Below are 21,980 nucleotides of genomic sequence, written 5' to 3' on the forward strand. Positions count from 1 at the left end.
CTATTCAAAGAAATTCAAAACTACCGTAGGAGCTATGATGTACTATACTTCAAAAGAAATGATCATGCTGATTTGCCTTTATAAAAGCCCACAAATCAAATTGGCTCTCGAGGCCCATTCTGGGAAAGTCATTTTCGCTTACTATCTATACAGAGTAAACATTAAATGTCTTTATTAGAAAATATTATGAAAAACAGAATTATGCATTAAAAATTTAGCATGCTAATGGAGGAAATCTGTAACAAAGACTTCAGTCATTGAAAGATAATATCAGAAATGGACTACAAAAGTCTCATCTTACTTCTTCGTCTGTCATTTTTATATTTGAAAATTTTGCGGTTGGTGTTAATTCGTTTTTCCTAAGCTTTCATTCTTTCCTCTGTAAAATTACTAAGATTTTTTATTCACATCCATTTTGGATTTTGCATGATCCTCATGCGAGGTGAGCAGATGGTGAGGAACGGGATTCGATATACAACAGAATAACTAGGTTTTTCTTAAGTCCGCATGTGGGTGGTTTCTGGAGATCAGGAGCGCAACACTTCTTGGATAGTTTAAAAATTTTCTGCTAGTATCCAGCCAATAAAAAGAAGTCGTTGTAACGTATACTAGATCTAAGACAGCTAAGAATTATTATGAATTTGAAAACAAAATTAAATTTTTGACAAGCAAAGGAGTGTAGTAATGGATCCGCGTTTCGTCAGTAGTCACAAACCGACGCAAGAAATCCCGTGGAGTTTTCTTGTAGAAGTCCAAACACTTCTTTGACATCAAAGTGCGAACACGTCTTTGCTCAGCGGTCAGCAGATGCGGCACCCAACTTGCTGAGACCTTCGTCATACCCAAATTTTCGGTTAGATGTGGTGTATTCGGTCGACAGAGATGCCTGTTGTCTCAGCTATCTCACGCGTTTTCAAACGGCGATCTGCTAACACCAAATCGTAAACATTGTCGATATTTTTTTCAGTGACAGCAGTTGAAGCCCGTCGGCTGCGAGGGTCATGTTTCACACTCTCTCTGCCAAATTTAAAAAGAGCTGTCCATTTTTTCACAGTGGTTTACGAAGGAGCAGACTCTCCCAAAACTTCATCCATGTCAGCTTTGATTTGAGATGCGGTCAACCCTTTTTTCGTCAGGTATTTTATGACCGCACGAGTCTCCGTCTTCTTTATTTTGACAAAGCATGTGCACATTGACTATCTGCTAAGCTGGCGTGGCAAAACTTTACGACAAATCAAGCGGAAATTGGTATCGTATCTTTAGCAAGGATGGCTGAATTATTCCCGCCAAAAATTAAATTGATCGCAGCGCCGCATATAGGCAAGGCCGCGAACTTTTCGAACAGCCCTCGTATAGGCCTACTTGTTCCTATACAGTACAATTTTTTTATCACCGAGTATCTGGTAAATGAAAACAGAATTATACAGATAATTGAATAATTTCTAATTCAAATAATCTTAATGTCGTAAATAATATTTAATTGTAAATTATTTAAGTTTGTACTAAATGATTTGTAATTTTATTAATATTAGAAATAAATGTACAAGGAAAAGAGGAGTACACGTAAAAATGTGTAGCGAAACATATAATTATTATATATTAAGTATAAGATGATTTATAATAAATACGTTTTTATTTTATACCGTTATTTTTCAAATAATAACATATAAAGACGTATTTTAGAAAATAACCATAAAATTTAATTATTGAGCGAACGAAATATTTGCTAACCGGTAGGTGGCGATTGTGTCAAGATGGCGGTGTCTTTAGCCACTATTTGAAATAGATGAAAATTTTTGGCTTTTTGATTCCTTTTTCTATTATTTTTGCCCATTTATAATGTAAGAAAATTCAATTACATCGTTTATAATTAAAATGTAAGTATACTTTGCATTAATGAGCAATTGTATAAATATTAAAAGTGAGTAAAATTTTAATCAAATTTATTCTGTTTTGTAACCTTTTAGTTAAAAAAATGGCATCTTTATTCGAACAATATGAACAAGCAACATCCACAGCAGCTGGATATGTTGCTGGATCTGCAAATTTATTGGAGATGGTAAGTATCAATACGCAGCATTCAGTACTTTAGTTCTTATCTCTCTCAGATGATAAAATGCTCAGTAAAAATAAATGTTAAAATTTACCTAACACTCAACAATACAACCTGTAAAAACTGAAATCAGATGATTTACACGACTATGTCGAAACTTTTTAAAATCTTTATCGCCATATACATACATACAAATGTTATTTTTAATTACAAAATAACATACACCTGTTGAATAATCAACTGGATTAGTACATTTTAATCGTAGACTTTTACCTGTGAAACTATAATGATGGCATATCTGTAATCTTGTTAATGTTGCAATTAGATGATGTGCTCTGTTCTGGTGACAGGGATGGGACAAATCTGTTGTTTTTTTAGTGGTGGTAGGTAGATTGCTGGTGAATTTGAAAAGTGTGTGCGTGTTCTGTTGTGTTATGATGTCCGGTTGCGTTATCTGGGTCGCGGTATGCTTTTTATTACTTGGTCAAATTTTACCCATGTACGTTGTCATGGCCATGGTTGCGATTGTTTGTACTCTTGACAGACTCCTGGAGGGGAGCCACCGACAGGCTACCAAGTGTATAATGTCACTAGTTATTGATTCATGGTAGTTCTTGAACACACATATCAATAACTAGTGACATTGTACACTCGGCGAGGAGTCAGTTGGGGGTATGAACAGTTGTGACCACAGCCATGACGATGCACATAGGTAAAGTTTAACCAATTACTTTTTGGGTTAGGATGGAGTCATGCAAAACTGTCCAAGAGATTTCTTGATAACGATGTGTATCTTTGGATTTTTTTCCTGGTTAATGTTTTCTTCCTTTCCTGACATTTCATTGATGTTGATGGGCGAATTTTTTTGAATGTAAAGTTTGCAGTTGAGTTGGGATTGCTGCCAAATTCACATCCAAAATCTAAACCACTTACAGCTGTCTAACATAATTAATTAGTTTATTTGATTGATTTTACAACTATTTTTTTATGAATGCTACTGACAATAGAGACTGTTTATATAATTTTAAATATTGTGAAATTTTTTAGAAAAAGATTAAATTACTGTTGTATTTTATCATTAAATTCATAAATGCTATGTGTAATAAACATTATCAGTTAAGTTAAAGATTTATTAATTTGTGAAATGCAAGGCCTATTTAATATTAGTTCAAATATGAAAATTAACTGTTGAGATGACAGTTGAGATATAACAATTCATACTCAAAAACTTAGTGTACAGTGAACTCTCATTAACTCAAGTTAATTGTTGAATGGTTTAGATTAGTGGAGTTATGTACGAAGAAAAAGAAGTAAATAGCATGATATTTTGTCTCTGGACAAATATATATATATTTCAAAAATTTTTACACTGTTTCATACATATATTTATGTCAAAAATGTGCAGTAATATTAATTTTACGGATTCATTGTAATTTAAAAAATAATCTACAATTTCTTGTCTTTATTGGAAAATGACCAAAGTTGGTTTATATGTAATGGAGTTTAGATTAATGAGACTGCACTTCAAATAACAAATAAATTTGTTTTAATTTCAAGATTGAGGGACAAATAGCTTTTTTCAGTTTTTTCTCTAAACAACAAAGCAACAATACATAATAGTAAATTCAAAATAATAAAAAATCAATTGTAATTAGATAATAAGGTTTCTGTGAAATAAATAACATTATAAAATTAGAAGTAGATAGTTATTTTATCATTATTTTTCCTTTTCCTTTTCAATTTTTCTTAAATAATGTAATTAACTAAATAAGGAAATAGAGAAAAGAAAAAACGTTTTTTAGAAAATTTATCTTTCTTCTAAACATAATGTGTGTTGGATTTCTTGAAATAACAAAAGAAAATTGAACAATAGAAGAATGAAATGCAAACAAATTTTATTAATGTATTATTTCATTATATTAAAATCTCTAATTATCAAAAATTAAGTTTTATTCAGAGATGATGTCAATAATCTGTTTGTGCGCCATATTCATATGTTTTATTTTTATAATCGTTAACCACTCCGCAGTGACAGATGGATATATCCAGCGATCGTGTGGCACTGGTGACCGACGGCTATATCCATAAGCAGATATTGCCAAAAACTACCGTAAAAATAATTTGCATAAAAAAGGAATTATGTAACAATAAAAAAAGACTTTCCTATACTAGACTATACTGTTTACAAAATCTTTTTCCGAAACAGTAATGAGAAAAATGCATGGGAAAATACTTTAAAAATTTCCCACGTTTATTCTTCACTACATAGGGATAGCACCATATCTGACTAACCCACTGCAGAAAGGTTAATATTTTCTTTATTTTTTAAATATAAAAAGTTCAAGATCTTTTTTAGCCACTATTTGAAATAGATGAAAATTTTTGGCTTTTTGATTCCTTTTTCTATTATTTTTGCCCATTTATAATGTAAGAAAATTCAATTACATCGTTTATAATTAAAATGTAAGTATACTTTGCATTAATGAGCAATTGTATAAATATTAAACGTGANACATATTTTCATATTACTACATGAATCTGAAACTGATGATGATGATGATGATCTACATAACATTAAAAGAACTTGTCATATATAACTGTATGTGCTAGTTTATAAGGTTGATTAGAAAGGTTAATATTTTCTTTATTTTTTAAATATAAAAAGTTCAAGATCTTTTGAAGTGTTGTACATAGCAAAATTTATAGAACTACCGAATATTTTTGGTCTGATCTTATGTTGTTAAAAACAGCAAGTCATTACATTGAATACAAAAATACAAATATTGAATATTTAAATTAAGAAGTTTTATTATTGAACACAATTTTAACACATAGTAATTCAGTAGTACAGTACTGACATATGATAATAGTAAATTTAAATTAGCACTGTAAATTTACTTTGACAAACAAATTGGTCATTCTTTTAGTCATTAATCTATATGCTTAAAATGACAGAAACTTTTTAATTTTGAAAACAAAATTTTCTATTGTTTTGTATTAATATTAAATATATATTGGAGGAGGCGTGGAGCTATGGAAACTCATCATTTGAGCGCTTGTTCTTTTTGCAAGCACAAAGTTTATTGACTTGTTCCAATTGCTCTAAATTTGCTCACTGCTATTGTTTTGGGATCCAGGAAGCAAACTTTCATAAGTTCAGCAAGTCTTACAAAAAAACTTGGAAATGTGAAGATTGCAAATTAGTGAAAACCATTAAGAACAAAGCAAATTGGACACAGGAACTGGAAGATGACAGAGAACTGGGTGAGTGTGAGCAGATTATTATGACTTCACATAATTATAATAAGAACGTGGATAGAACACCAGATAATCTAACTTTAACTCCAATGTCACCTTTAAGTATAACTACCTAAAATTCTGAAATAATTTTACAAGAAGTGAAACTAATACACTTGGAGTTGAGTAACATAAAAGAAACAAACATAGAAATCCAGAAATCGATAGAATTCTTAACAAATAAGTTTGACAAAATGGAAGAGAGAATTAATGTTTTAGAGAAAAACTATGTAACTGCTATCGAAACAATGACAAAACTAAAAGAAGAGAATAAAAGTACAAAGGCGGAATTAAATTCTTTAAAAGAAAAATTCTGCATGTTAACTATCAAGTCTAAACAACTCAAGCTTGGAGGTTGTTGGCGTGCCGACACTTCAGAATGAGAATTTAACAGGCATATAAAAAGTTTTTTCGTTTGTTGACGATAATTTTAATCAGTCAGATCTATTGAATGCCTCCAGAATTAAATCCATTAATAACGAAAGAAAAGAATTCAAAACTAGATCGCAACCAATTATAGTGAAATGTGCCAATTCAGTTGTCAAACAAAAAATTATAAATAATAATAAAAAGAAGAAGTTAAAAATAACTACAAATGCATGTCATATTATAAATGAGGAATATAGAATATGTATAAATGAACATCTTACTCCATATTATAGAAATATTTTCTATAAAACCAGAACGCTAAAAAAACAAGGAAAAATATTAAACACTTGGACAAATAACAGAAATGTGTATTTAAAAAAGGATACTTTTTCTCCAACAATTTGGATACCAACATTGGACAGTATCCTGTCTTGATTATATGTATAGATTGGGTTTTTGGAAAGTTTATAGCAATTTTTGATAGGTGACAGTTGAGACACTGATTGACGTGAAAATGATTAGAATTGTACAAACCAATGAATATTACGTGAATGACTTTGAAACACATCTGTTACCAAAAAAACCGTTAAGATTATTCAAATATCGTTTAATTTGTCTCATTGCAAAAATGGATGCAAACAACATGCATTATTGACACTTGTTTCTTTTTTTTTTTATCATAAAGGAAAAAATGCTGTACAAACAGCAAAAAAGATATTTCAGGTTTATAGTGGGAGTGCTGTAGCAGAATCAACTGTTTGAAAGTGGTTTGCAAAATTTAAAGTGGGTAATTTTAGCCTTGAAGATGTTCCCTGCTCAGGAAGATTTCCCATTATTGAAGATGACCAGATCAAAGCATTATTGGATGAAAACTCTCATTATACAACTTGAGAAATTGCAGACATAGTGGAGTCATCAAACAATACCATATTTCAACATCTAAAGAAGCTCGAGTATGTGAATCGTTACAACAATTGGATACCTCACGAGTTAACGGAAAATAACTTACTGGATCGCATCTCCATTTGTGATTCTCTTAAAAGATGAAATGAAAATCACCCTTTTCTGAAGAGTTTAGTTACAGGTGATGAAAAATGGATCGTTTATAACAACATCAGCCAAAAATGATCATGGGGTAAGAAAAATGAACCACCATTAAAAGCTCCAAAGGCCAGTCTTCATCCAAAGAAAGTTGTGCTCACAGTCTGGTGGTATTGGAAAGGAATCCTGTACTATGAGCTGCTTCCACAGAATCAAACAATTGATTCTGATAAGTATTGTTCCCAATTGGATAAACTGAACATGGCAATTAAAGAAAAATGTCTGGAACTGGCCAATAGAAAAGGCATTGTGTTTCACCAAGATAATGCCAGACTGCACATGTCTTTACGAACATGCCAAAAATTATTGGAACTAGGCTGAGATGTTTTACCTCACCCCCATACTCACCTAACCCTTGCCTCATTGGACTACCATCTGTTCCATTCTCTGCAAAATTTCCTTCATATAAAAACTTTGACACTTTGGAAGCTTGCAAAAACCACATGGATCAGTTTTTTCAGGAAAAACTGGAAAGTTCTATGAAGAAGGTATCGTGAAGCTCCCCATAGATGGCAACATATCATTAAAAACAATAGCACATATATAATGTAATGGAATAAAAGTATATTTTTAGTTTTAAAACAGTTTCTTTTATTTCTCTTAAAAATTGCTATGAACTTTCTAAACAAACCAATATAACACTGCAGTGAATTTTAGCTATTTTACAAATATAAACTCTATAAACATTCAAACCCACAAGTTATATATTAAAGCCGAACAATTGCAGAATTATATTAAGCAATATTACTACTACTATTATTAATTAAATGCTAAGTAATTTGGCATTAGATGCAGGTATTAGGTGCCATCTCTTGCTAATTTTTTATTTTAATAATTAATTCAGAAGTTCTGGAAGAAAACAAGTGGGCCAAAGTGGAACTTAAACTTGCATCTTCCACTTATCATGCAGTCACATTGCTAGTTATGCTACGTGGACCTTTGACCAATCCTCGTTTCCAGAACTTATTAATTTAGATATAGCCATACTTGGTTCATTACAGTGCTGGCTGGAGATGACTCAATGCCTACAGTTAAAACCTGATGTGAGATTCTGAATATTTTGGGATAAAATATTCAAGAAATTATAGAAAATTTTTTAAAAATAAAATAAAATAATTGAAATTTTTATCAAAGCTAAAAATCAGAGTGAACAAGGAACAAATGTTTCCTGTGTTGACAGTCAGTTCCTGAGAGAGATTTTATCTCCCATGACTAAAAGGCTGACTAAACGAAAAAGACTCATTATGCCACACAGTCAGATGATCTTAATCCTTAATCTCTATTTGAGGAAAAAAACATAGTATAAATATAGGATATGTGCTAAATTCCATGCACAGCACACTATTCAGTATCCTCTAGTCTTTAACATAGTGCCATACTTTATAGATTGAACTTCTGCCCAAGGACAAGAAGGTTACAAGTCAAAAATAATATGGAAGTATTATAATAGTACTTTTGTAAACTCTCTCTTATATTCAGAAGGTAGAATACCTTAAGATTAAGGTCAATCTAGAATTCAAGACTTTCATAGTCATTTTCCTTGAATATTATTATATTATGGTCTGTAACCATTTTTTTATAGTTTTATTAAATTAGTTTTGTTTTTGTTTAGAAGTGAGTTTGTCGATTGCTCCGATTGGTATCCTAACACAACAGTCCCACTCATCTATTTCAAGCCCCTCCTATGATTTATGCAGACATTGTCACTCGGCTGTCACCTCTTGATTTTGTTTATGCAAGTTAGGGCACATATTCTAATTACCCAGCTGGTGTCAGGAATCCTGACAGGAGACTGGATTATATGATTGTACGTCTCCATCTTTTCAATAAACACTTTTATTGCCATCCTTTGACTTTGAGGCTAATCTAACTGATTAGATAGCCGATTAAGTGATACATGAGTGCAATCCAAACCCTGTATCTCCAGCCACCCTCACACTGATCTCCAGCTAGTGCCATAAGTAAAAACTGATCATTTTTCATGTATGATCTTACAGGCATGTCAAAAATAAATAGACATTATTTATTTATATCACATGACTTCTGTTACTAATAAGTATATTTTAATGCTTAATAAGGTTTATTTTGTTCTTCAATATAACATTGCAGTGTTGCAAACTTCTGGTGCTGCAGAACTGTTTCACTTCTAAAGAGATTGTATTATGGGACAGTATGAAGTTTGAACTAGCCAATGCAAATTTACCTCAAAACTGAACATTATACTATAAATGCAATATTGAATGCAAGCTATCAGTTGGAGCTTGTTTAACCTGGACCTTCTATTGGTCAAGATGTCTGAGAATCATAAACAGGAAATGAAGTCAAATCCCAGCTTCCAATGTTGCAGACATGGCAGAACATTTTTAAGATTTATGTATTGTTTTTCAGAGCACAATCTCATTTTTTAATTGTAGTTACACTAATAGGTAAGAACAGAATACTTGCAATTCTCAAGAGGAACTACTATTTGGAATCAATAAATTCTTACCTAACTAATATGAGTTGCTACTCCTGAAGAACAACCTAACTCTTACATTATATAAGAAAGTTAAATCTATTCAAAGAAATTCAAAACTACCGTAGGAGCTATGATGTACTATACTTCAAAAGAAATGATCATGCTGATTTGCCTTTATAAAAGCCCACAAATCAAATTGGCTCTCGAGGCCCATTCTGGGAAAGTCATTTTCGCTTACTATCTATACAGAGTAAACATTAAATGTCTTTATTAGAAAATATTATGAAAAACAGAATTATGCATTAAAAATTTAGCATGCTAATGGAGGAAATCTGTAACAAAGACTTCAGTCATTGAAAGATAATATCAGAAATGGACTACAAAAGTCTCTAACTCTCTCAAACTCAAAGTGATGTATAGCTTGATAATAAACTTTCTTTATAATATAAATAAAAATTAACATCTTAAATTACTCCAGCAAGAATAATTTAATGAAAATAAGAATGTTTTTGATCTAGTTAATGGATCTTCATCACATGTCAAGCATAAAAATGGATTCCTTTATAATAAGATAAGAACTGAAAGATGGAATCATGTCATCCCTAAATTCATTTGTAAAGTTATATACTATATTTCCTGTTTTAGGTTTGAAGGACACTACTACCAACAATCTCAAGGAGCTGCTGTAGGCTCCCTCATAGGAGATTTAGTAGAAATTTGCCTTTACTTCATAAAAACTTCTATCTTTGCCAAACATAAACAGACTATATTATATTAGTATGCTAATACATTGACAATCTTTTAATCATTTAGCAAGGCAAAATCATCTGTAAAAATTATTGGAAGAAACAAATCTCAATTTAGTTGGTCTTACACTAGAAAGAGAACCAAATTTATTTAATTAACATTCACTTTTCAGATGTACAGGGTTCCTACGCACCTGGAAAGTCAGGGAAAGTCAGGGATTTTCATTATTTTTTGAAAAAGTCAGGGAAAGTCAGGGAATTTGTCAAAAATTGTCAAAAAGTCAGGGAATTTGTCTCCTTAACTGCGTTGTTGATTTCGTTTGCTGAATATAGATGACCAATCACAGCCATCTGCAGGCGGCAAGAAGTAATGCTGCAATCTTTAAAACCCGAGATAACTCGGGCAAGTTCCATAGCGTTACATAAAACTCGGGCATTTGGGCCCTCCGAAAAAATTTTTGTTTTTTTTTGATTTTTGGATGTTTTTTAAGTCTCCAAATTTTTTCAAAAATTTTTTCCCGCGCGAAAATATTTTATCGCGATTTTAATATACCTTTAATGACGCACGATTAACGCTTAATTGTTTTTTAATGGGAGTTTTTTTTATCAAATTTCATTCATCGTTCTAAAGTAGTAGTGCACGGATTTTACTTCGATAAAGTTATTTAAAGCTAGTTTCTGATGTCAAAAACGACCTCCAATAGTTTTTTAATTTTTTTAATTTAATATATTTTATTATATATACGTTTAATTAAGTCGGGGGGTCGGAAATCGCAATAAAAAAACGTAATTTTTGAAAAATATTTAAAAATATACGGCCAGCTAGTATTCACTCTACTTTAAACCCTTCTCCTCCCGAGACTTCTATGAGAATGTCCCGGGAAATCCAACACCAGCTGTTCTCCAGGTCATCCAGCTGTAAACACAATGACTCATCGGTGTCAGATTTCACAGAAAGGCGAGACAATGGAAAATAAAGTTTGAAGCTTTTTCTTCAAAATTAACGCATTTCTTTCGTTTTTTTCCCAGTTTTAAATATTTTTTATGTTTAATTACATTAATATTAAAAATTAGTGGGTAGCAAGGGAGTTAATTAATAACAGGATAAACTACTTTTATGTAATAGTGTTTAATTTTTAATTTTAGTAATTCAGCGATTATAAAAAGATGAAATTGTTTATTAGAATAAAAAATAACTAATTAAAAATTTGTTTGCAAACTTTTAAAAGTTGAAATCGTAATTTATTAGAATGTTCACTTCAAAATAGCTAAACAGATCAGTAAAAATCTGTAATTTAATCGTTTTTCAGTTTAAAACATAAAAAATTATAAATAGTTACCCGACGTTTACAGTAAAATACTGGCGCTGACTTGTTGTTGGCACAAGCTTTTTATATTTGTTGTTACGATTTTCCTTGAATGTACTGTACTGCAAGCATATTTTCCCTCTCTCTTCCGTTTTTTTCCGCAACTTCGATACATAGTTTAATAATTAGTTAACTGAAATGATATTGGGTAACAAATATCACTGATTTTGGCAAATTTAGCACTTAAAAACTGGCAAGATTGATCATGCTTGTAATAAATATTCTGTAGTTATATTTTCGAAAATCAACAGGTAATCCGATAGTTTAACCAATGTTAACTTGCTTATAATTAAAATTTAAAAATTNTGTGCCATTGTTCATCATCTCTGGTCTATGTAATGATAACATTAATATATTAATTGTTTTTTAATATGTTAATTGTCTTATATTAATTGTTTTTAATTATTATTAATTTTAAATTATTTTTTAGACTACTGCTGGATTCATCAATGCAAGATTAGAAGACCAGTCACCAATTTTTATTAAAGAAAAAATTAATTTCAAGTATTAATTTCTATTAATGTTGTTTTTTGTAAATTTATATCTAGATTACAATAATAAACAATAGAAGTTATGCATTTAAAGATTTATAGTTTCTATAATTTGTGTAATTGAGAAAGACTATAACTTGAAAAACTGCTTTTATATGAGGTTGTTTGAGAAAGACTTGCAGGGTTTTTCTGGGTTTAAAGAATAACATAATTGAATGAGCTGTAACTCTGTAGATGGCCTTCCCAGTATCCATTGAAATGGGACAATTCTGCATCCTATTGTTGATTTCTGCTGTGCAAAAATGTGGGAAAGTGATATCTGCCTACAGTTGCCTATACAACCGTGGAAATTTTAATGGAACTACACATGGTTTAAAAATTTTGATTTGTTTGGGAAAATTAATGTGAAAGTCTACAGTATGTTTGAAACAAGCAGATGATGAAACCAGTAATGATCCAGAAAGTGTCCACATCTTTATGCACTGGGGTGGAAATTGCACCATGACAATTCCTGTCTGTAGATAGCACACAGTATGTCAACCTTCTTGGCTAGAAAATAAATCATAACTGTTTCACATTTATTATATACTTTGGATTTGGCTTTGTGTGACTTTTTCCTGTTCTCAACCCTGGGAAAAAAGTGAGATCATGCATTTAACTCCACAGCAGAAATTCTAAAAGCAATGGATGCAGTTTTAAAGAAGCAGAAAATGATGAATGGTAGTGGCATTGGGTAAGTGCATTGCTTTCAATGGGAAATACTTTGAAAAAGACCACAATAATATTTAAGTCAGGTGAGTTTAACCTAACAAAAAATATTCATGCAACTCTTATCTTGAACAGCCTCCATATTTATACTTTTGTTTGTGTCATTACATATGTTTCAAAACAAATTTTACATTTGATATTGGTTCATAAAATTCTAAATAATTTGAAATTGAAGAAAGCCAGTTAATATATATTTTAATAGTCAATATTATCAAACAAAAAAACTAATGATAGTTTAGCTATATCAGTTTCTCTTTTCTGTGGCTGCTTGCTTCAATAAAGATGGCTCTTTATTTTTGAGACCTGTCAAGAATTTGCCAGATCTTAGTGAGTGTTAGATGGGGAGACACAAGACCTTGTCAGACCATCCCTAAGTATTTCCAGAGAGAGCCAACTTTGGATAATCTGATGGCCCAGGCATTTAAGGTATTAGTCTACCACTTTTGGGAATCCAGGATCAAACTCAGGTGGACAACTTAAGGAATTTTTCACAGATGGTCTATTTCAGATAGATTTGTCAAATCCTCATCTTCATTGACAGTCAGGCCAAACTCATGAAGGGCACAGAAAAAGGTCTTCCTTGTGCCCACATTGTAGAAAGAATCAAACCTGAAAAAAGAAAAAAACAGGTCCAACTTAAACTTGATTTGTGCCGAATTGCCATGCACATGCCTTAATTGCTTTTGCCATTTAACCATTGAATATGAATTTGGTTTTAGTTTCTTGTATGTTTTATGAATCTGTCAGGATTCTACCATATGTTGTCATTAGCATGGTCAACTAACATTATCTATTGTTTCGGACCAGACATAGTTGTTTTCTGTTGGACATGAGTCAGCCACTACCTTAAGAGACAGAGAAATGTTTGAATTAGTGCACTCTATGTGGGAGGATAAAATGGGCTGATGGCTGTTTCCAACTTCATGATTGGTCAAAAGAGCTTATAAATGTGGAGTACAAGTAGGTAGGGCTGGAGATTTTTTGCTCAGCAGTGGTCTGTGTGTAGTTGGAATGGAGGTGACCAATCATGCAAAAAGTGGACAAAGGCACAAAGATTGAAGAGTGTGTGTCTCATTATAAGAGAGGAAATAATACAACATTGGAAGGTAAAAATGTTTTTCAATTACTTGTACTTTAGACTGGTGGTGCGCAAACTATTTTCATTTTCAACCCTCCCATTTTGTGTAAAATTTTGTCGCGATGCCTGAATAGACAGTAGATGATTTTTTAATTGTCAATGTAGTTAAAATGAAATTCTTTCTTGAACTTGTACTTATGTTTGTACCTTATTAGAGGTCTGAATAAAACACACAATTTTATGAAACAATGGTTTTATTTATGCATATGGGTATAAATATTTATTTAATGGAAAATACTATTAAAAATCTTTACATCATAGAATTCAATGTGAGTATACACTTGCAAAGAGAAAAGGATTGGTTCTATGTTCAGATCTGTATTAGAAAATCACAAGCTGTAAGTCATCCTCTGTCTGACAGTTGTTTTCGTTAAAAAAACAGTTCTGTTTTTATAAATAATATATACTGTACTATAGATCATGAGTTCCCAATTTTTTTATACTGTGACTCCTTTTACAGGCTGTAATTTTTTTGTGATGTCCTTCTAAAAGAAGATACCTGCGTGTAGCTCTAGCAGATATTAAAATTACATTTTTATTCAAAGAAAACTCCAAAGAATATAGAATCTTAATAATTATTATTTATTAGAAAACATAACAGTACAATTAATGAGAAGGATGAGCTTGCTTTTCTGAGCATAACTTCTCAAATCGGGGTTGAAGTTTTGAAATCGCTACTCTCATTTCTTTTTCTAAATTTATTTGTGACCTGTATTTCAACTTGATTACTGCAACTGTAGAAAAGCCAGTTTCACACAAGTACATCGTAGTAAACGGTAAAAGAACCTTTAAAGCTGTAGTACTGATAGTAGGATATTCTTGGGATACATTGCTCCAAAATTGAAATAGTTTGTCTTTATCAAATCGTACAGTCGACCCCCGTATAAGATCATTGATTATTCTGTTTTATATGAATTCCATGTTGTACGAGTCACTTAGATTTTACAAATACGTGTACCGGGCTGTGAACGGCTCACGTATTTGTAAAATTTAAGTGACTTGTACAACATGGAATTCATATAAAACGGAATAATCAATGATCTTACAAGGGGGTCGACTGTAGTTTTAGGCTCGTATCACAAGATAGTTCTAACAGCTTTATCCTCGACTGTTGAAAGTGTAGATGGGGGTGGGGTTGGTTGGAATGGATCTCTAATCCAGTCATATTGATCTAGATTCTTTGGAAAATATGTATCAAAATGGGTGCTTAGTGTTGATAAGTGTTGGATAAATATCGATTGCAAACTTGGCTCCAGATTTTGAATAGATTTTTCTTGCAGAGAGCCATTTAAAACAGGAAAAAGTCAGTATTTCCTTGCTTCTCTTCTATTTTTCTTTTCCACAACAGCAACTTCTTTTTAAACACTGCAATTTTATTAGTCAGTTGCAGTATATTCATTTCGTTTCCCTGCAGCAATTTATTAAGGACATTCAATTTCTCAAATATGTTGCAAAGATACACCACTTTTATTAAGAAGTCAGTAACTTTAAACTTTTCTGTGTCATGATGTGATTCTATCAATAAATACATGTGCAACTCATTTTTAATTCATATACACATGAGAGTATTTACTTCTCGACAACCAACAAGAGTTACAGTAATAAAGTAAAGATGTATGCTCAGCACCCAAAGCTTCACAAAGCTTTCAGAAAAATCTTGCCTTCATGGGTCTTGTTTTTATAGTTTACCACTTTAATGCCCACCAGTGGCCGAGTGGTCTAAACACTGGGAGTTCGGTCGTGGGTTCGTGCCGCGATCGGACAGGCTGGCTGCTTGGAGTTTTCCGGGTTTTCTCCTTGCCAATAATGACTAAATAGGAGGCCAGTTCCCCATAAAAGTCCTCCCGGAAGGCATTAGTTCCCCTTGCGTAATATCGCGCCCCAGAGAAGGCAACGGGAAACCACTCTGGGTAGTAACTTTCCCTAGTATACACCTTGGCGGATTACAAACCTACGCCAGGTGTCGCCAACGTCAGGAATCTGATATGGCACCAAGAAGAAGAAGACCACTTTAATAATTATATCAATCACAAGATTTAATTCAGGTGAAATATAATTCTCTCTACTTGAACATAAACCTTCTAACTCCCCAGTATTACTCTTTTTGGCAAACGTTTTCGACCCTACCAGGGTCTTCTTCAGGCTACCGTTTTAATAAATTCAAATATTGCAAAATCGAACAGTAATGGATTAAATGCGATTCAAATCCTAGAATGTCAACGTTTATATCAAAAATATAGAACACCACGTTCTTTCTCGATGACGTTAAAGCTTGCGTAAATTGCGCTTGTAATAAACGTCATTGTACTCAATTATGTGTGGGGTGTTTCTTCATAACAAAATTTCCATGCTTTAGAGATATTAACTGCGTCTTTGGAGTTAATACATGTGTTGTTTAATCCTGCTTTATAAATCTCTAAGGTCTCCATAATTCTTAGTTGGTCCGTACGCTGTGATAGTCTTACCATACGGGCATTCTGTAGATCCACCCTTATTCCAGGTTCTGTGGCCACGGTTGAAAGGGTGGTGGTGTGTTTATTATTATCTATATCATATTTATGCTCCTGGAGACGTTTGCGAAGGGAGCGTTTGGTTGATCCCACATATACCAATTTATTATTAAATCTGTCATCCCAAATGGGTATAGAATATACTCCCGGTGCGCATTTCAAGTCTAGCGTATCCTTCCCATTGCGTAGTAAGCTATAAATGGATCTTGGCCTGCTGTACGTTACCTTATTATTAGTGCGGGAAGAGATTTCTCTGTATATATTGGCCAGATGGTGGTTGTACTCTACTATTTTTCTTTTACTGTTTCCGTCAAGGGGTACATCTGGGATGTCCGGAGTATTGCTTTCTCTTCTCTGTATATATGCTCTTGCGATATTATATACCAAGTTCTTACCGTACTCATGCTGTGTTGCCATTCCCTGGATATGTTCCAGCTCTGCTATGGTGTCCTTCCATTCAGACCCTGGTAGGGTCGAAAACGTTTGCCAAAAAGAGTAATACTGGGGAGTTAGAAGGTTTATGTTCAAGTAGAGAGAATTATATTTCCTCCAGTGGTAGATAGGAAGTTCATCAGGTGAAATATTTTTTGTAGCCAGGTCCTCCCTATGTATGACGCAATGTGTCCATTTTGCATTTGGTGCCTTGATTTTAATGAGAGCTTCAAGTCTTCCATACTGCCCTGACATTGTACGAGCTCCATACGTACATGCATCGACACAGTTCTCCCATTGAATGTTATTTTCTTCCATGTACGAATCTATGATCGCAAACAAATCACTAGCCTTCCCGGTATCAGTCATTTCTTTGCAAAATAACAAATCATCGCATACATTTGCTTCTTCCATGTACCGCATGTAACAAGTTAATTGAGCATCATTATCGCTGTTTGTCACTTCATCCAGTTGAATGGCAAATAAACCAGAAAGTTTTTCCACAATTTGCTCATTAATGTCTTCAGCTATGTCATGAATGTGACGACTAATCGTATTGTTAGAAAGAGGAATATTTTTTATTTCTTTAGCCGCCAATTTTTCAATCATCACTGATACCATATTAATCATTGCAGGTAAAATAAGATCTTCAGCAATTGTGTGTGGTTTCTTGCATTTTGCAATATGGGGAGAGGCAAGCAGTGCTTTGGAGGGAATAGATGCTCTGGAAAACAAGGATGTCGACTGATGTTTCAGTTCTTGCAATTTTCTTGCAAAAAAATCTTGCAATTTTCTTGCAAAAAAATCTTGTGGTTTTCCTTGTAAATTACTGTGAGTTGTTTCTAAATGATGTTTCAAATTATTAGGAAGCATACTTTCAGCTGCCAGCATCTTATGACAAACAACACATTGGGGTAGTTCCACATTTCCCTTGCTAACATAGGTAAAACCAAAATCTAAATATTGGTTGTCATATTTTCTGTACTTTTTTCGTTTTTCTACAGTTTCCTTTGTACTTTTTCCTGAGTTTTCAACATGTTTTCTATTTATTTGAATAAAGTTATCCATTTTACAATGCATAATTTAAATACGACACACTTGAAATCAAAACACTGATCCATCAATGCTTGTAATCGATATAAACGAAAGACTGAACGAAAGGGCGGGAAATTGGAGGAGTGGAGTGATGAGATGCATGTGCCGTGCACTCACTCAATACGTCACATGCAGGCGACCTGTAGGTATCGTCTCACAACTCCCCTATGATAGCACCACGATGCCCTAGGGCAGGCATGTCCAACATATTGCCCGTTTAATGAATTTATGCAGTCCGCGATTAATCTTTCAACATTAGTTACTGAAGTCCGGATAGCTCAATGAAAAATTCTGACGCCTAAAAAAAAAAAAGGTCAACAACTTACTATGCATTTAGAGTTAACCCTCCATTACAAATCTCTTAAATACAGTGTAGAATGTTGATAAAGCATGATAATGTGAAAAATGTATCTGTAATCTCTATAATCTCTTTCTACAATTTAGTCTGTACAGGAAGACACCACAATGAGATCTCATACCAGCTCAAAATCTTACTATGGCAGCCTCTGGTTCGGCCCATGAAAAAAGTTTTCTTTCCAATTTGGCCTGGGGGCAAAAACTGTTGGCCACCTTGTTGGTCACAACACACAGTTTGGGAAGCCCTGCTATAGATTGATACTCATGCCAAATATTATATAGCAGGATGAAAAGTTCACTGAGTTCAGCATTATTAGTGCTTTTTATTGCAAGTGTTTTCAATAAATTTATATTTGTCGTCGTCAGTCAAATAAAGATTTTTAAAAAGATCTAACAGAAATATTCTGATGGAAAAGAACAGAATGCATATTATTCGAATTAAAACTTTTGATAAAACCATTAAGAACAAGCCACTAATTTTCAAATGTGTTTGAAGTTCTGCATGCAATGTTATAGGTATGCTGCAAAGCTGCACATGCATGGATGCAGACCCACATTAGCAATGTGACAGTGGATGAGAATCGTTGTTTAACTGCTTATACAGCATGACCCATACATTGGGCAGTCGAGAGTGGGAGTATTGCAAGCTTCTGAGGTTGCTGTGAGAAGGGATTCTCATATAAAGACAAATATTCGATTACTGCATCATCTGAGCATTGTTACTTGGGTTCGTAATGAGTTGTAACCCCGCTCAAGAACCTTTTTTACACGTTCTGTGGTGTGCCTTCCCTTCACTTCATCATCTTAGTGTTCTGCTAGGCAGCTAGCAAGCATTCTTGTTGTGGCCCCAATGTACTTCATATTCATTCCCATTGCGAGATTCTCCAGTGGTACAGCATAGACTCTCGATTTCTCAAAGGTGGAGAATTTCTCCCGATCGTTGCAGATGAGCTTGCGTAAACTTGGTAGTGGGGATAGGGGCAGGAAAAGGTATGTTGCCTAAAAATACGGCAAATGCATATGGAAAGGAGTCTGAAGTATGGCAATGACAGTTGGACTACAGAAACTTTCCTCTTATTACACAGTGTGGTACTTGGAAATAGAAATTTTCTTACCATGTTAAGCACATGCATGAACTTAGCACTTGAGAAACCAGCAGTATGTACCTCCAAACTAATGGTTTTTAATTCAATACTTACCAGTGCTACCGATGATGGCAGTAAGAAGGCACTTCTAATGAAGGCAGCAATGGCGGTATCCACATATCATGAAGCATGGAAAACATCTGCTGGGATGATATGAGATATGAGGTGCCATATTACTCAGAATGCATATTATTCAAATTAAAACTTTTGATAAAACCATTAAGAACAAGCCACTACTTGTCCAACTGCAGTTTCTTTAGATGTACAGAACGCAAAAGGTTGTGCCTAAGTGCGTCTTGTTTAAGTATAAGGCATTTCCACTGTGTCTAACGAGGGACACTTCCAAATGTGGAGAAATCTCTCCTTGCAAAGCTGATTAGGAACAAACAAAAGTACCTTGCAGAAGCTGAACTCAAGCTCTATGTGATGCACTTTCAATTTACCAAAGTATGTGTATATACCAGGCGTGGGCAAGCAAGAGTTCAATGGGAGCCGAAATGTAGGTTTTGCAAAATGCATGGGAGCCGCAGTTCTGTACTTTTTTATTCTGTATTGCAGTTCTGTACTGTGATTTTATTATATAATATAAATATAATATAAAACAAATATTGAATTTTTTTAATAAATATATTTTCCCAAAATTGTGGAAATAAAATTGTAAAAATAATAATAAAAAGCAGAAATTAACACTTTCATCAAGAGCCGCATGAAACTCAAAAAGAGCTGCATTTGCCCATGGTGGGTATATACCTATCTATGCTCTATTATCAGTTGGGTAAAATACACAGTATAGCATCCAATTCTATGCAAGTGCTACAAAAGAAATTGGACAGCAAGTTCCAGTGTTTAGTATGTTTGTCATGTAGACAATGCAAGATGGTAATGAACATTCCATATTATAATTATACAGATGAAGACGTGCCTGCTGTAGTGCATAGAAACTTACAACGGGGACCTAAATATATCCCCTCTACCAACACCAATCTTTCCCAGTTGGTCCCGGCCTCATTAATAGCACTCAAATCTTGCCAGGCAGCAGCCATGTATTTACAAATGGAGTTACTAGTAATTATGAAGCTTATAGCGGCAAAACAAGCATTTGGTGAGCCAAAACATCATATGGACTACTGAGCAGTAACACACTTCCTCGCCAAGGCTATCTTGAGTCTTTTATTTTCAGACAAGGACAAGAAGTTTGTACTGAGCAAAGAGAATGATGCAGGTTGGAAATAAACTTTGTAGTTTCTGGTGCATGCATGCATTTTTTATTACAGTTACAGGCTTCAAGCTTGCCAAATATCAATATACTTCATAGCGTCCAATACATCAGGTACTAAAATAATATATGCTAATGATATGCAGACTAGTAATACATATTTTCTTTTCATATTTGTACTAGTTGAGTTTAGTTTGAGTGTTCTTCATTGCAAATATTGTTTTAATTAGGATTGCATAATGGTAAGAGCAAAAAATGGGAAAATAAAATGTTGCCAAAGTCCCATGGGCTGCATATTAAGGTCTCAAAGGCCATGGGTTCAACCTGACTGTTTTATACAAAGAAAAGCTGTTGAATGGGTTCATAATAGCAAGTTAAAATCAATATATAATCCACATTATTACGTAAGCTGCACCAGCTTTCAAATTGACTTTTAATTACAGATAATCTAGAGATTGTCCATAGGAAATTATAGTTCATTGTTATTGCATATTTTTGATGACTAGTTTAAAAGATTTATTTATTTTTAATTAATTTTTAGAATTGTTGGTTTAAATTTTATTTTATGCCAATATTTTCTTGATTTTTCTAAATTTATTTAATATTTATCTAATTATTAAAATTATCAATGGCTGATTATTATTATTGCTTTAATAATGCTTTAAAACTAATATTTAGATTCTTTGGCAGCCATTACATTATTTCACATTTGGCCATTTTATCAAAGATCAGTAGTTTGAATTCATGTATTAATAGTTACCAGTTTTTAACTTTGAATAAGTTACAATTTTGTTATTCTAAAACTAAACTTATTTTAAATGGTATTCAATCTGAAAGTGTTAAATTGTAGATATTTCTTTGATATAAGAACAAAAATCATTGCTCATTTATTCATATTCAAAACTGTGCACTTGCATGTGATATACAGTCAAACTTGGATTGGTTTAAGATTTTTATAAACACTTTGTGATGTTTGTTATAGTTATGTGAATAGATATTAATATTACAATCACTACCACAATATTGGTAAAACATAATACAGGAAATTCTCATTAATTTGAACTCAGATAATTCAAAATCCCATTTGTTCGTGGCTGTACTTTTGTCCCGGCCTGGGATATAGAGATTCACATGTTAAGAAATTTGATTAGTTTGAAATAAAGCTACTTTGAACTTCCAAGTGAAAATTCTTTCCAAACTTTGATATTCAAATGTTAACTCATTCATTTAGATTGAATTACCTTCATATTATAAGAGAACAATAGACCAAGAACAACCTTAATCTGGTAAATATGACTTTTCTTTTACAGTAATACATTTTTTGGTATCACGTTACAAATGGATTACCCTTTTTTTTCCCTGAGTTCATATTTTATTTCATAAAATATGGCTTGAGTTTGGGATTGCAAGATTGGGTTACGAGTAGCAGATTGAAAT

General features: G+C 32.9%; 1 protein-coding gene across 1 annotated transcript in view; it reads left to right on the forward strand.

Moving 5' to 3' along the window:
* The first annotated feature begins 1,737 nt into the window (after positions 1-1,737).
* Positions 1,738-21,980, forward strand: part of LOC111625168 (vacuolar protein sorting-associated protein 18 homolog) — a 49,826-nt gene continuing 29,583 nt past the window's right edge. Inside the window, exons 1-3 of the mRNA XM_023368231.1 lie at positions 1,738-1,877; positions 1,968-2,059; positions 11,822-11,895. Coding sequence (XP_023223999.1) covers positions 1,976-2,059; positions 11,822-11,895 — 158 coding nt within the window. The 5' untranslated portion in view covers positions 1,738-1,877; positions 1,968-1,975. The remainder of the gene's footprint in view (positions 1,878-1,967; positions 2,060-11,821; positions 11,896-21,980) is intronic.

The sequence above is a fragment of the Centruroides sculpturatus genome, unplaced genomic scaffold (assembly GCF_000671375.1).
Source record: "Centruroides sculpturatus isolate CEXI.00-Female unplaced genomic scaffold, Cexi_2.0 scaffold258, whole genome shotgun sequence".
Taxonomy (NCBI): Eukaryota; Metazoa; Arthropoda; class Arachnida; order Scorpiones; family Buthidae; genus Centruroides; species Centruroides sculpturatus.